At 42.9% G+C, this 16,872-nt stretch overlaps 1 protein-coding gene across 7 annotated transcripts in view; it reads left to right on the top strand.

Moving 5' to 3' along the window:
* The first annotated feature begins 532 nt into the window (after window positions 1-532).
* Window positions 533-16,872, top strand: part of OS9 (OS9 endoplasmic reticulum lectin) — a 31,092-nt gene continuing 14,752 nt past the window's right edge. For 2 of the 7 annotated variants that reach the window (XM_064590989.1, XM_064590987.1), the window contains exons 1-5: window positions 533-726; window positions 1,093-1,314; window positions 2,179-2,242; window positions 2,373-2,449; window positions 2,637-2,735. In XM_064590989.1, coding sequence (XP_064447059.1) covers window positions 565-726; window positions 1,093-1,314; window positions 2,179-2,242; window positions 2,373-2,449; window positions 2,637-2,735 — 624 coding nt within the window. In that variant the 5' untranslated portion in view covers window positions 533-564. The remainder of the gene's footprint in view (window positions 727-1,092; window positions 1,315-2,178; window positions 2,243-2,372; window positions 2,450-2,636; window positions 2,736-16,872) is intronic. The other 5 variants (XM_045873100.3, XM_045873096.3, XM_045873101.3 and 2 more) reach the window with 3 other exon arrangements.

Raw genomic sequence — 16,872 nt, 5'->3', positions numbered from 1 at the left:
TTTTTGGGGGGGGACTATAGGATCGTGTAGAAAGGTTTTGACACAGATTACCAGAATGCCCTATAGTTGTATGTATATATGAAAAGAGGAATGTTTTTACATAACTGTTTTGCAACAAGTATTAAGTAGCTTTCATGGGTATTGCGTGCACTCACCCATCGGCCTCAATCCTCCACCTGGCGGGGGCAGTCTACAATGCAAGAAACGACTTAAAAAAAATGAAAAAAAGAGATGCGCATGACAGTTGGGCGAAGACAGAAAAACTGCTTCAAAGGGCCGGCGCATTAGACCGCGCCTCTCTGGCGACGGGCGAGGGTGGGAGGGGGTCTGATATCGGCGAGAATTGGCTGGCCTCTCTGACCAATCGCGAGCAGCAAGTGGTTTTGCTTATCGTCGTGGTCCACCTCCCCGTGGGCTTCGGGGTCACGTTTACAAATGGGAACAGGGTAGGTGAGAGGGACAGACTGCCCAGCCAATGAGACCTTGCTGCGTTTGTGGGCGGGGCGAGGCCGCTGCCAGGTTTAGGGCGGAAGGAGCGGCTCTGGGTAAGAAGGTGAGCGAAAGATGGCGGCGGAAGCGCTGCTGTCCAGTCTGTTGGGGCTGCTGCTTCTGGGGCTCCTGTTACCCGCAAGTCTGACTGGCGGTGTCGGCAGCCTGAACCTAGAGGAGCTGAGTGAGATGCGTTATGGGATCGAGATCCTGCCATTGCCTGTCATGGGAGGGCAGGTGAGGAGGCGTGGAGGGGCCGAGGTCTGGGGCAAGGGAAAGGGGGAAAAGGTGGAGAAAGAAGGGCAGCTGTGGTGTCTGCAGCGGTAGCCTAAGAAGACTCGGGAAGAGTAGGTAGGGGTTTTACGATGACTCCTAAAGCTCGTTGACTGAGACCCATTCCCTTGGGGCGAGGTACTGGGAGGGGTGGGGCTTCCCGCTGTCAGCTTCGGTTCCTGATAGAAGCACCCAGACTCCGCCCCGCGAGAAGTGGGAGTGCTCTCTCCCCTCACCCGCCAAACACAGCTGGAGGACTTGTGGCTCATTCTGACTTGACTGGGCTCTTCCCCAGGATCTGAAGAGGCATCTCGTTCTCTCTGATCCCAGCCTCTCTTTGCCTCCCTTGCCCCCCGACCCTCCCTTCTTTCCCAGAGCCAAGCTTCCGACGTGGTGATTGTCTCCTCTAAGTACAAGCAGCGCTATGAATGTCGCCTGCCAGCTGGAGCTATTCACTTCCAGCGTGAAAGGGAGGAGGAGGCACCTGCTTACCGAGGGCCTGGGATCCCCGAGTTGTTGAGCCCAATGAAAGATGCTCCTTGCCTGCTGAAGGTGAAAGGGCTTGGGGAGGATGGAATGAGGGCTTGGGAGCTGGCTAGCTATCTGGGAACCAGGGTATCCGTGAATGAAAAGGGATCAAGAGGACCTATAGGAGTTAAGAAGACCATTGGAGGAGTAGACAGACCATTGGAGGAGTAGACATATTGTACAGACAGGAAAGAAGCAAAGAATCTTGCAACCACTGATGACACTTTGCTGAACGTAAGGAGGGTTAGGATAGAAGGTCTCAGAGTAATGGGTAAGCCAAGATTGAGGTGCCTGAAGAGGGTCAGCGTAGGTAGGAGGGACACTCTCCTAGAGAAGCCTTCCTGGTTGAGTCACCCTCTACCCCTGTCACTCTCTGCCCAGTACCCTCTTTTATTTTCATCATGGCATTTTTCATGATCTGAAATCATCTTACCAACTGAATCATCAGTTTATTTAATTTTGGTCTGGAATGTGAGTCCATGAGGCCAGAGAATTTATCTTGTTCACGCTGTATCCCCAGTGGCTAGCACAAGGAATGTTGTAGAAGTTCAGTTAGTATTTGAATATTCTGTATTTTCCTGGCCTGAGTGCTTCAAGGATACCATGATTTCTTATCTTTCTCAAAGGCAAAGGAGGATTTAAAAAAAAATATTTAGAAAGGGAGGAGTGGAAAGACCACAGGTGGAAAACATACTCTAGAAGTATTTCTCCCAGTCACAGAAGGAAAGCAGCCCTATCTCCTCACTGAGAATCTGGAGAATTGAGTGTGGAAGCAGAGGGGAGGAGAAGCAGTTGAGAGGTTATGTGTCTTGGAGCCAGGAGAGATTCAGGTTCCAAGCAGAGACATCTGCACTCTATCCCCTTGATTGTTCTTTTTTTTATTGTCAGACCAAGGACTGGTGGACGTATGAATTCTGTTATGGACGCCACATCCAGCAGTACCACATGGAAGGTGACTCACGCCTACATTTTCCCTAAGCCCTCAGCATCACATCATGGAAGGTGACCTGCCCTCCCAGTCCCCTTCCCTCTTGGTCCTCTTAGAAGGGAGTAACAGTGCTTCACTGTGGTTTCTCTTGTAGATTCAGAGATCAAAGGTGAAGTCCTCTATCTCGGCTACTATCAATCGGCCTTCGACTGGGATGATGAGACAGCCAAGGTGGCAGGAGTCTGGGATTGGGAGAGAATGGGGTCCTGGCTGTAGACTCAGAGCCCTGACCAGAAGGGGAGGGGCAGGATTAGCTGACATGTTGCTTGGGGCTTGGTGGCCATTAGGACAAAGTGCCATTCTTCCTCTTTGCTGTCTTTCTTCCGCCCCCCGCCCTCCTTCTTGATGTCCTCCCCAGGCCTCCAAGCAGCATCGCCTGAAACGCTACCACAGCCAGACCTATGGCAATGGGTCCAAGTGCGACCTCAATGGGAGGCCACGGGAGGCCGAGGTTCGGGTGAGTCTCAAGAGAGGGAAGTTGACGATTTAGATTCTAAGGGAGGAGGGCAGGATTGCATGTTAGACTCCAGAAGGTCTCTTCCAGACCCAAAACTCTTAAGACTCCTATTTCCGGCTGGTAGCTGGACGCCCCTGCCTGGATAGTTTCCGAGGCCCTTCAAGTCAACGCTTCCCAAATCCTCCCCTCGGAACCCCTAGCCACACCTATTCTTTTTCCCATGTTTCTTCTCTTTATCACCTAAGCTAGAAACCTGAGCGTCATTTCGGACTCGTCCTTTCTTCATGTAACGACTTGTCAGTGAGGTAGTACTCATGTAGATTGGGCTCCACTCTGGGCATACAGTGGTGGGCAAACATGCAGCCCCTGCCCTCAGTCTAGATAGGAAGACGTGTTAACAAAAGAATCACAGAAATGAGTCTGTGACTACAAACTGAGGAGTGGTGTGAAGGAAAGGAATCTAGTTCTCTCAGAGTAAATGACAAAACCTGTTCATTCTACTTCTAGATTTCTCTGACCACTCTCTTCTTTCCTATGCTTGGCGTCTTGATCTCTCACCTGCATCACTGCCAACAGCCTCTTAACAGGTGTTCCTGATCTAGTGGTCCTTAACTGAATTCAGGCAAGCAGGCAGATGTATGGTGGGAAAGGTTCTTCAGGTGCTTCTAATGTGTATTCACAAACATAAACACCTATAGAGACCAGACTTACACAACTGATCACACACAGATTATCTTTCTGTAATACAGATTTTCACATGCAGTTGTGTTCTGGTAGATGTTGAACACTCTGATCACCAGGATAGAGTGGAGGGTAGGGAGGGGGGAGCCTTGATTTGTAACATTTGCCATTATCTGTGGTATAAACATTCCTACCGTGGCCAAATTCATGCTATCACTGTGATGTCAACCATCTTGCAACATTCTTGAACATTTACCAGTTGGCTGTTGTGAACTGGTGTGAGCTGACTCCAACACACCACTATGGCAAGTGTCACTTCTCTGTCTAGTCCTGGAAAACCTTCAGTGATTCCACCTTGCACAAAGGCTAAGATCCAAATACTTCAGCAAGACTGGGGTGGCTGGGGAGGTAGTGGGAAGCTCTCAGATTCTGGATATATTTTGAAGGTGGAGCCAATAAGATTTGTTGATGGACTGGATATGGGGTGGAGTCAAGTATGTCTCCAGGGTTTTTAGCTTGAGCAACTGGAACAGTGCAACTGTCATTTACTAAAATGGGAAGGAATGGGTTTGGAGGGGGAAACAAGGTTGGTGTTAGACAAAAGAAGGTCAAAATAACTATAGACCTCCAGTGGTGATGTCCAGTTGGTAGTTGGCTCTGTGATTCCGGAGTTCAGGGATGAGGTCTAGGCTGGAGATATAAATACTCATTTTGTTTCCGCCCCACTGGCCTTCTTTCTGTTCTCTGAATCAATGGGTCTCGTTGTTCCCTCTGCCTAAAGCTGTCTTCCCCCAGATCTCCGAGTGGTTGGCTCCATCCCCTCATTCAGGTTATATATCCCTGTGACACCTCCACAGGGAGCCCTAATATAGGCACACAGAACACACGCAGCCTTCTGCCTCTGTGCTGGTAAACACCTACAGTGTCTTATATTCTTGAAAGCATGTATCCTTTCCTGAAATTATCTTATTTGTTTGAGTTTAATATCTCTCTCAGTCAACATCCCAACTAGAATAAGCTCCAGGAAGGCAGGGACTTTCTTAAATTTTTTGTCTGTCTGATTTTCTGCTATATCCTTGGTGCTTGGAACAGTGCCTGGCACCAAGCAGGTGCCCAGAAATTATTTGTTGAATGAATGATAAGCCAGTTCAAATGTCATTTATTTCATGTGAACTTTCTTGGCTAAGCCAGATGGTTAGTTAGGTTTCTTCAGCATTTCATAAACACCTATCCATGTCCACATATACCCATGGCTTAGTCTTTTTGGGTTGCTAGAACAAAATACCACAGACTGAGTAGCTTATAAACAGAAATTTTTTCCTTACAGTTCTGGAAGCTGGAAGTTGGAGATCAGGGTGCCATCGTGGTGGGGTGAGGGCCCTCTTCCAGGTCATAGACTTGTTTATTCTCACATGGTGGAAGGGGCTAGGGAGCTCTGTGGAGCCTCTTTTATAAGAGCATTAATCACGTTTGTGAAGGTTCCTCCCTTATGACCTAAGCACCTCCCAAAGGCCCCAATTCCTAATACCATCACATTGGGCATAGATGTTTAGGGGGATATAAATAATCAGACCATAGCAACCCACAAGCATTTACACACCTATATAATCTATTATAGCATTTACTTTATTATATTATTATTATTATTACGTAGGCTCCATACCCAGCATGGAGCCCAGCGTAGGGCTTGAACTCACAACCCTGAGATCAAGACTTGAGTTGAGATCAGGAGTCAGATGCTTAACCGACTGAGCCACCCAGGCACCCCTATTTCTTTATTATTATTTGTAGCTTCAGTAGGCCAAGAGCCCCTCGGTTCAAAGACTGCATTTCCCTCTCATCTCTTGAACATATACCCTGTGCCAAGCACTGTAATAGAAACTGGGGATAAAATGGTGACTGAGAAACCTAGTCCTGCTCTCAGGAGACAGATATTAAATAAACAGCCACAACAAGCAGGATAAAGTCTGACCGGTGAAGTAGATATCATAGGGGGCCACACAATAAAGGACCTGCCCACGTTTAGGTAAAGAGGAAGCTTCCTGGAGAACGTGACCTTTTGAACTGACAGTTGAAGGTCGAGGAGTCAGTCCAGCAGCGGTAGAGGAGTGGGAGAGGGAAGAGGGCATTCCAGCTGGAAGGTACAGTAAGTGCCAAAGGCCTGGAGGCCAGGGGCAATCGATAGCTATTCATGGTGACTGGAGAGAATTGTAGGAAGGGAGTGTGGGAGGTGAGGCTGAGCAAATGTTAGGGGACAGTTTACACGTCAGGAAGCTCTGTAGCTGTGTTGAGGAGTTTGGACAATCTGAGAAATAAGGGGGAAACCAGTGAAATATTTGAAGCAGAATGATGACATATCCAATTTTGGTTTTGAAGGCTCACTCTGGTTGGAGTGGAGCAGATGATTGGAGGCCAGTTAGGAGGTGGTTGCAGCAATCCAGGTGAGAAAAGAAGTGGCTGAGGGAATGAAGAAATGTGAATTTGGGGGGAAATTTAGGGGACAGAGTCAATAGAGTAAGATTCGTGGGTTTCTGGCTTGAGCAACTGGATAGATGGTGGGTGGTTCCTGTTACTGAGTTAGGTATAGTAGAAAGAGGAGTAGGTCTGGTGAAGGAAAATGTTGATTCTGGTTTTTGAGTATGATGATTTGGTGGCTGAAGGCATCCAAAAAGAGATTTCTGAGGAGGCTGTTGGATCTGTGGGTTTGGAGCTCAGGAGAGAGATCTGAATTGAACCCAGAGGGCTGGGAGTCATCAACATATTGGCTATAATTGGAGCCATGGTCTGGGTAAAATCCTCCCAAAGAAACAGTATAGAGTAAAAAAAAGTGGAACAGAATGTTGAGGAAGCCATCGTTGAAAGCATGGGCAGAAGGGGGACTCTGCAGAGAAGGGCCAGAAAGGAGATACAGCAATGCATTTCAAGGAGGGACTGGTCCGTGGCAGCAGTTGCATCTGAACCTTCAGGTAAGAGAATTAAAAACTGCTTGTAGGTGATCATGGGAATTATTAATTTAATAAAAGCAAAGCATGAACAAGGAAATGAGAATTCAGACCATAGGCATGGGAACCAGATGAAAAGTTCTAAGTCCTGTACTCCCAGTCTCCCCTGAGCAGAGGTCATTGGTGATCTTTGCTACAGCAGTTTCAGTGGGATGGTGAAGAAGTGGAAGCCTTTGAAGAAGTCTGGAGTGAAGGGGAGGGAAAAGGCAAGCCCTAGTTAGAGGGGTTATGAGGTTGGGGAGAGTGGTACTTTGTTGTTTCGTGTTTTAAGATGGGAGCAGGTATAAATGCTGTTGTGTGGCCCTGGCAGAAAGGAGAGATTGAGTCACAGGAGAAAGACAGGGAAGAGAATGCAGGCAGGGCCGGGATAGGGAACACGGGGAGCAGTTACTCTGAGCATATGTAGGGTCGTCATGGGCATGGAAGGGTGCTGTATTTGTTGGGGAGTCTGGAGACAGTTGAGGGCATTCCTGTTTGGCTGTTTCTCATTTTTTAGTTCTTATATCCTGATAGACCACCCAAGTTCATTGCTTTCGTGATTGAGTAAACCTCCCCCTCCAGGGCAAGCACAGTGAAGTTCCGTCTCCCCATGCCTCCTGGGTAGGAGCAGTGTGCATGGTGTTTGGTAAAAGTGCAGTCCCTGTGGGGTTTGGGAATGGTTAGCCATCTTGAATTAAACAAATTTGGATCCCCATCTCAACTCTTGTATTAAGTAAGATTTCACAGAGATCTAAGATTTTTCCCTTTCTAATTTCTAATTATGAAACATTCTTTTTTTTTTTTTTTTTAAAGATTTTATTTATTTTTCAACAGAGAGACAGCGAGAGAGGGAACACAAGCAGGGGGAGTGGGAGAGGGAGAAGCAGGCTTCCCGCCCAGCAGGGAGCCCGATGCGGGACTCGATCCCAGGACCCCGGGATCATGACCTGAGCTGAAGGCAGACGCTTGACGACTGAGCCACCCAGGCGCCCTAATTATGAAACATTTCAAACTTAACAGAAAATAATGTCATAGAGACCCATAAATCCACTGCCAGGGGAAACAGATGTTAACATTTTGCCGTATTTGCATCAGAAAGGAATAAAATGCTAATGATATAGTTAAAGCCCACCCTCTCATTTCTTCCCTCTCCCTCCTCTCCAGAAACAACCGCAACCATCTCCATGCTTGCTTTGTACTTTTATTAGTCGTACACATATCATAGACAATATAGATTGTTTTGTATTTTAAAATTATACATTAGTGGTATCAGCTTGCTTTTTCACTAATCAGTGTTTGCCATTCTGTGGCATGACATGGAGATCTAGTTCAATGATTTTGTTTATTTATTTATTTTAAAGATTTTATTTATTTATTTGACAGAAAGACAGCACAAGGAGGCAGAGTGGCAGGGAGAAGGAGAAGCAGACTCTTGCGGAGCAAGGAGCCCAATGCGGGGCTTGATCCCAGGACCCTGGGATCACGACCTGAGCTGAAGGCAGCTGCCCAACTGACTGAGCCACCCAGGCGCCCCCAGTTCAATGATTTTAATGGCTGCATTGTGTTTCATTGTTTACTTACTATTCCTTTACTGAGGAATGGTCGGGTTTCAACTCTAATGCTCTTACACACAGTGATGCAATGTAGGTCTCATTGTGAGTGCGCGAGAATTTGTCTGAGGGACTCTGTTAATAGTGTTCTTTGATGCATAACGGTTTTTAATTCTGATGAAGTCTGATTTACCTATTTTTTCTTTTATTGCCTGTGCTTTTGGCCTCATAGTTAAGAAATCATTGCCTATTCCAAGGTCATGATTTTTACTGATGTTTTCTTCTAAGAGTTTTATAGTTTTATAGTTCTGAGTTCATTTTTTAAAAAGATTTTATTTCTTTATTTGAGAGAGAGAGCACAAGTGAGGGGTGCAGAGGGAGAGGGAAAAGCAGGCTCCTTGCTGAGCAGGGAGCCCCATGCAGGGCTCAATCCCAGGACCCTGAGATCATGACCTGAGCTGAAGCCAGATGCTTAACTGACTGGGCCACCAAGGTTTCCCTTGAGTTGATTTTTGTTTACAAAGTAAGATAAGGATCCGACTTCATTTGTTTGCATGTAAATATCCAGTTTTTCTAGCACCATTTGTTGATAATACTATCCTTATCCTTAGTACCCTTGTGGAAAATTAAATGAGCAAATATGTTAGGGTTTATTTCTTTTCTTTTTTTTTTAGAGATTTTATTTATTTATTTGACAGAGAGAGAGCACAGGCAGGCAGAGTGGCAGGCAGAGGGAGAGGGAGAAGCAGGCTCCCCGCTGAGCAGCGAGTTGGATGCGGGGCTCGATCCCAGGACCCCAGGGTCATGACCTGAACCGAAGGCAGCCACTTAACCGACTGAGCCACCCAGGCGCCCCTGTTAGGGTTTATTTCTGAGCTCTGTTCTACTCCATTGGTCTGTTTGTCTATCCTAATGCCAGTACCACACTGTTTCAATTGCTGTGGCTTTGTAGTAAGTTTTGAAATTAGGAAGTGTTGAGTCTTCCAACTTTGTTCTTTTTTTGAGATTGTTTTGGCTATATGAGGTTCTATATAAATTTTAAGATGTATTTTTCTCTATCTATAAAAAAGGCCATTGGGATTTTGATAGGGGATTGCATCGAATATGTAGATTACTCTGTGTAGTATTGCCATCTTATTATTAAGTTTTCTAATCCATGAACATAGGATGTCTTTCCATTTATTTGTGTCTTCTGTAATTTCTTTCAGTAATATTCTGTAGTTTTCCATGTGCAAGTCTTTCATCTCCTTGGATAAATTTATCCTAAGTAGTTTATTTTTTGATGCTATTGTAAGTGAAAATTTTTAAAAATTGCCTTTTTTGGCTTGTTCATTACAAGTATACAGAAATACAACTGGTATTTGCAGATTGATTTTATATCCTGCAACTTTGCTGAATTCACTTATTAGCTGTAACAATTTTTTTGTGTGTGGGTTCTTTTGGATTTTCTATGTGTAATATCATGTCACTATGAATAGACACGATTTTACTTCTTCCTTTCCAATTTGGATGCCTTTATTTCTTTTTCTTGCCTAATTGCTCTGGTTAGAACTTCTAGCACTCTGTTAAATAGAAGTGGCATAAAGTGGGCATCCTTATCCTGTTCCTATTATTAGTGGAAAATCTTTCAGTCTTTCACCATTGAGTATGATGTTAGCTATGGGTTTTCTTTTGTAGCCTTTATATTATTGAGGATATTCTCTTCTATTCCCAGTTTATGAAGTGATTTTATTAGGAAAGGGTGTTGACTTTTGTCAGATGCTTTGTTCACACCAATTGAGATGATCATGTGGCTTTTTTCTTCATTCCTGTTAATATGGTCTATTGTAGTATGCAGATTGATTTTTGTATATTGAGCCATCTTTGCATTCCTGGAATAAAACCCACATAAATCATGATGCATAATGCTTTCAATATGCTACTGAATTTGGTTTGCTAGTATTTTGTTGAGAAATTTTGCATTTGTATTTACAAGGGATCCTGGTCTATAGTTTTCTTGTACTGTCTTTGTCTGGGTTTGGTCTCAGGGTAGTGTTAGCCTCACAGAATGAGTTAGGAAGGCATTCTTTATATATTCCAAATTTAATTCCTTGGTCATCTATATTCTATCTATGCTTGTCTTTTTCTTTTGTTCATAGTATCTCCAATGTACTTTTAATTTAAAATTTTAAAAATTCCAATATGATTAAAAATTTCAGCCTTGGGCGCCTGGGTGGCTCAGTTGATTAAGCGACTGCCTTCGGCTCAGGTCATGATCCCAGGGTCCTGGAATCGAGTCCCACATCGGGCTCCCGGCTCAGCGGGGAGCCTGCTTCTCCCTCTGACCCTCTCCTCTCTCATACTGTTTCTCTCTCGCTCGTTCTCTAATAAATAAATAAATAAAATCTTTAAAAAAAATTTTCAGTCTTTTTCTTTAAAGTTTGTACATTTTGTACCATTTATTAATGGGAAAGATCCTATTCGTTTGTATTTTTCAAATTATAGAAGTTTTCTTCTCCTATGTTGGACTTTAATTCAATAAATTAATTTAATTTGATGTATCATGTAAGCTTGGAACCCAAATGTACCTATTTTTCATCTGGATAACTGGCTGTCCCAGCATCATTTATTGAGCAGCCCATACTTTCTCCCCTGATTTGTAGTGCTGCACCAGGCATGTATCAAGCTGCCATATATACGTGCATTTTCTTCTTGGCTTCTCTTTTGTTTCAGTAGTCTGTCTATTCTTATGCCAATACCACATTGTTTTAAGTACTATAGCTTTTTAGTAAGTCTTGGTATCTGATAATAGGCATTTTTTTCCTTTGTCCTTCAAAATTGTCTGAGATATTATTGGACAAGTTCTGTGAAAAAACTGTTGGGGATTTTAATTGGAATTACATTGAATTTTATTATTATTTTTTTTTTACAGATTTTATTTATTTATTTGACAGAGAGAGACACAGTGAGAGAGGGAACACAAGCAGGGGGAGAGGGAGAGGGAGAAGCAGGCTTCCTGTGGAGCAGGGAGCCCGACACAGGGCTCGATCCCAGGACCTGGAATCATGACCTGAGCCGAAGGCAGATGCTTAACGACTGAGCCACCCAGGCGCCCTACATTGAATTTTATATTAATTTGGAGAGAATTGATATTTATGATATTGACTCTTCATTCACAATGAACATAATGTATACTATTTATTTATTGCCTTGTACTTTAGAAATATTTTAATTTTCTCTGTGAAAGCTTTTGTATATCTCATGTGAGGTTAGTTCTAGATACCTTGTAGCTTTTTTTTTTTTTTAAAGATTTTATTTATTTATTTGAGAGAGAGAGTGAGAGAGAGAAAGAGCACAAGAGGGGGGAGCGGGAGAGGGAGAAGCAGACTCCCTGCTGAGCAGGGAGCCCGATGTGAGACTCGATCCTGGGACTGCAGGATCATGACCTGAGCCGAAGGCAGTCGCTTAACCAACTGAGCCACCCAGGCGCCCTACCTTGTAGCTTTTATTTGTGTCTTATGTGTGTAGGCAAATGTTTCAAGCATATAGGTACCTTATAGTTTTTGATGCTATTGTAAATGGCATCTTTCATTTATTTATTTTTTAAAAGATTTACTTATCCATTTGAGCAGGGAGGGGCAGCGGGAGAAGGAAAGAGAGAGAATCTCCAGCAGACTTCTTTTTTTTTTTTTTTTAAGATTTTATTTATTTATTTGAGAGAGAGAGAGCACATGAGAAGGGGGAGGGTCAGAGGGAGAAGCAGACTCCCCGCGGAGCAGGGAGCCCGATGCGGGACTCGATCCCGGGACTCCAGGATCATGACCTGAGCCGAAGGCAGTCGCTTAACCAACTGAGCCACCCAGGCGCCCTCTCCAGCAGACTTCTCACTGAGCATAGAACTCGATGCAGTGTTCAGTCCCATGACCCCGAGATCATGACTTGAGGTGAAATCAAGAGTCAGACGCTCGACTGACTGAGCCTGTAAATAGCATCTTTTAAAAATTACATTTTCTGATTGAGTGTTGCTGGGGTATGGTCACATTATTAATTTGATATATTGATCTTGTATTCACAACTTTACTGAACTCTCATTCCTAATAGTTTGCAGGTTCTCATGGATTTTCTATGTGAATAATTTGTCATCTGAAAATAGGGACACTTTGGTTTCTTCCTTTCTAATCCTTATATATTTCATTTTTCTTATACCTGCAGTGCAGTAGAAGTGGTTATGGTGGGCATTTAGGCTTGTTCTGACTTTAAGGGAATACTCCTGAAGTCACACTACGAACATGATGTTTTCTTGTAGGCTTTTTGTAGACACCCTTTATCAGGTGAATGAAGATCCATTTTATTCCTAGTTTGAGGAACATTTTCATCATGGGTAGGTGTGGAATTTTAACATGTTTTTTCTGTATCTATCAAGATGGTTATATGGTTTTCCATATTTTTTTAATATGGTGAATTCAACTAATTAATTTTCTAAGATTTTTTTTTTACCCTTGCATTTCTGGGATAATTCATGGTCACAAAGTATTTTTTTAAGATTTTATTTTTAAGTAATCTCTACACTCAACATGGGGCTCGAATGACAACCCTGAGATCAAGAGTCACGTGCTCTACTGACTGAGCCAGCCGGGTGCCCCTTGAAATATTCTTAATACACTGATATATTCAGTTTCCTAATATTTTAATTGATTTTTACAGCTGTTATCATAAGTGAATTGGTCTACAATTTTCTTGTATTGTTTTAGTCTTGTCTTGGTATCAAGTTATATTAGCTTCATAAATGTCTTGAAAAGTTTCTCTCTTTCCTTGTTCTCTGCAACAGTTTGCTAAGATAGGAATTCTCCTAATCTGTTCTTTAAAGGTTTGGGAGAACTCTCTAAAACCACCTCGTCCCAATACACCACAATCCTGTATATTGTGTATTATGGGGATGGTCTTTACTACTGATTTAGTTTATTAAATGATGATAAGAGTTTTTCATATTAATGCATGAAGCATTAACAAGTTACAATTTCATAGGCCATTATTTAGTTGTCTAAATTTTCAAATGTATTAACATAAAATTATAATGTTTTTATTTTATTTTTTTAAAGATTTTATTTATTTATTTGACAGAGACAGACACAGCGAGAGAGGGAACACAAGCAGGGGGAGTGGGAGAGGGAGAAGCAGGCTTCCCGTGGAGCAGGAAGCCCGATGCGGGACTCCATCCCAGCACCCTGGGATCATGACCTGAGCCGAAGGCAGATGCTTAACGACTGAGCCACCCAGGCGCCCTGTATTTTTTTAAAGATTTATTTATTTGAGAGAGAGAGAGCACACAAGCAAGGAGAGGGGCAGAGGGAGAGGGAGAAGCAGGCTACCCGCTGAGCAGAGAGCCCCATGTACCAGGGCCCTGGGATCATGACCCGAGCTGAAGGCAGACGCTTAGCTGACTGAGCCACCCAAGGCACCTCCTATAATGTTTTATTTTTAATAATCACTTTTTATAGATCTGTTCCCTTTTTAATTCCTAATATTGACTTTGCCTTTTCTCTTTTTGTTGATCTGTCTTGCTAGAGATTTGTCTGTTAGTCCAAGAGCTGCATTTTGACTTTATCCACTCTGTTGTCTGTTTACTATTTCATTAACATCATTATTTTATCTTTATTATTCTTGTCCTTCTGCTTTATGTTAATTCACTTCTCTAACTTACTGAATTTTTTTCACACTTAAAAAATTCTTTTTTTTTTAGTATTTTTTAAAATTTAAATTCAATTAACATATAATGTATTATTAGTTTCAGACGTAGAGGTCAGTGATTCATCAGTCTTATATAATACCCAGTGCTCATTGCATCACGTGTCCTCCTTAATGTCCATCACCCAGTTACCCCCACTTCCCCCGCAACCCTTAGTTTCTTTCCTATGATTAAGTGTCTCTCGTGGTTTGTCTCCCTCTCTGATTTCATCTTGTTTTATTTTTCCCTCTCTTCCCCTATGATCCTCTGTTTCATTTCTTAAATTCCACATATGAGTGAGATCATATGATAATTGTCTTTCTCTGATTGACTTATTTCACTTACACAATACCCTCTAGTTCCATTCACGTCACTGCAAATGGCAAGATTTCATTTTTTTTTGATGGCTGAGTAGTATTCCATAGTATATATATACCACATCTTCTTTATCCATTCATCTGTTGATGGACATCTGGGCTCTTTCCATATTTTGGCTATTGTGGACATTGCTGCTATAAACATTGGAGTGCAGGTGCCCCTTCGAATCACTACATTTGTATCTTTGGGGTAAATACCCAGTAGTGCAATTGCTGGGTCATAGGGTAGCTCTATTTTCAACTTTTTGAGGAACCTCCATACTGTTTTCCAGAGTGGCTGCGCCACCAACAGTGTAAGAAAGTTCCCCTTTCTCTGCATCCTCGTCAACATCTGTCATTTCCTGACTTAATTTTAGCCATTCTGACTGGTGTGAGGTGGTATCTCATTGTGGTTTTGATTTGTATTTCCCTGATTCTGAGTGATGTTCAGCATTTTTTCATGTGTCTATTGGCTATTTGTATGTCTTTGCCCATTTCTTGATTGGATTATTTGTTCTTTAGGTGTTGAGTTTGATAAGTTCTTTATAGATTTTGGATACTAGCCCTTTATCTGATAATGTCATTTGCTAGTATCTTCTCCCATTCTGTTGGGTCTTTTGGTTTTGTTGATTGTTTCCTTTGCTGTGGAAAAGCTTTTTATCTTGATGAAGTCCCAATAGTTCATTTTTGCCCTTGCTTCCCTTGCCTTTGGAGACATGTCTAGCAAGAAGTTGCTGCAGCTGAGGTCGAAGAGGTTGCTGACTGTGTTCTCCTCTAGGATTTTGATGGATTCCTGTCTCACATATAGGTCTTTCATCCATTTTGAGTCTATTTTTGTGTATGGTGTGAGGAAATGGTCCAGTTTCATTCTTTTGCATGTGGCCACACTTAAAAAATTCTGTATTTAATTTTTTGAATAGATATTACATTCTCATAGCTCAAATATAAAAATACTTATATGCTCAGATTTTTTTTTTTTTTTTTTTTTTTTTTTTTTTTTTTTTTAGAGCGAGAGCTTGCATGCGGTGGAGGTCGGGGAGTAGAGGGAGAGAGAATCTTTTTTTAAGATTTTATTTATTTATTTGACAGAGAGAGAGAGAGTGAGAGGGGGCACAAGCAGAGGAAACAGCAGGCAAAGGGAGAGGGAGAATCAGGTTCCCCACTGAGCAAGGAGCCCAATGCGGAGCTGGATCCCAGAAACTGGGAGAGAGAATCTTAAGCAGGCTTCCGCACAGTGCAGAGCTGACGTGAGGCTCGATCTCATGATCCACCCCTGAGATCATGACCTGGGCTGAAATCAGGAATTGGGCGCTCAACCAACTAAGCCACCCAGGTGCTCCTCAGAAATTTTATTTTTAAGTAAACTACCCCCAACCTGGGGCTCAAATTCACGACCCCATGATCAAGAGTCGCATGCTCTACTGACTGAGCCAGCCAGGTGCCCTGACTCAGAGATTTTTTCAATGTTTATACAAACATTTATCTTTGAGCTCTTTCCAAATACATATATAAATAGCTTCTTTTTCCTCCCTCCCTTCCTCCCTCCCTCCTTCCCTTCCTTCCTTCCTTCCTTGTTTCTTTCTTCGTTTTTTTTTTTTTTTTTTAGATTTTATTTATTTATTTGACACAGAGAGACACAGTGAGAGAGGGAACACAAGCAGGGGGAGTGGGAGAGGGAGAACCAGGCTTCCAACTGAGTAGGAAGCCTGATGCGGGGCTTGATTCCAGGACCCTGGGATCATAACCTGAGCCGAAGGCAGACACTTAACGACTGAGCCACTCAGGTGCCCTCTTTCTTTTTTTCTTTTTGTCTTTTTATTGAGGTATAATTGACATGTAACATTATATTAGTTTCAGTTATAAAATACAATGTTTCAGTATTTTATGTATTGCAAAATGATCACCACAATAAGTCTAGTTAACATCTGTCAACCATACAGTTACAAATTTTTTTTTCTTGTGATGAGAACTTGTAGGATCTACTCTCTTGGCAGCTTCCAAATATGTAATATGGTATCATTAACTATAATCACCGTACTGTACATCCCCATGACTTATTTTATAACTGAAAGTTTGTATCTTTTGGCTCCCTTCACCCATTTTGCCCATCACCCTCTTGTTCATTTTTATTTATTTTTATTTTTAAGAGATTTATTTATTTGAGAGCAAGAGAGAAAAAATGTAAGAAGCGGGAGGAGCAGAGGAAGAGGGAGAGAGAGAATCCTCAAGCAGATTCCCTGCAGGGCACAGAGGGGAGTGGCAGGCAGAGGGAGAAGCAGGCTTCCCACAGAGCAGGGAGCCCGATGCGGGACTAGATCCCAGGACCCTGGGATCATGACCTCACCTGAAGGTAGACGCTTAATGACTGAGCCACCCAGGCACCCCTGGTTGTTTTAACTCTTATTAACACAAAAGTGCTAGGGGCGCCTGAGTGGCTCAGTTGGTTAAGCGACTGCCTTCGGCTCAGGTCATGATCTTGGAGTCCCTGGATCGAGTCCCGCATCGGGCTGCCTGCTCGGCAGGGAGTCTGCTTCTCCCTCTCCCACTCCCCCTGCTTGTGCTCCCTCTCTCGCTGTGTCTTTCTCTGTCAAATAAATAAATAAAATCTTAAAAAAAAAAAAAAAAGTACTGCAGTGAATAACCTTGTACCTACAGAGTAGATGTAGGTTAAATTCCTGGAAGTAGACTTGTGTGATTTTGATACATACTGCCAAGTTATCCTGCTTAGGTAAATTACTCTCCCTCCAGCAATGTAGGAGAATGCCAGTTCCCCTACAGCTCTGCCAGCCCAGAATATTTTTAACTTGTGGATTTTGGCCAGTCATTGAATAGGCATCAGATAAAGTGATTTCTTAGTATGATTTT

Source organism: Mirounga angustirostris, unplaced genomic scaffold (assembly GCF_029215605.1).
Source record: "Mirounga angustirostris isolate CCGP_5_RB_7025 unplaced genomic scaffold, mMirAng1.0.hap1 SCAF_5, whole genome shotgun sequence".
Lineage (NCBI taxonomy): Eukaryota > Metazoa > Chordata > Mammalia > Carnivora > Phocidae > Mirounga > Mirounga angustirostris.
The sequence above is the reverse complement of the archived record's forward strand: the minus strand, read 5'-3'. Positions and strand labels throughout refer to the sequence as shown.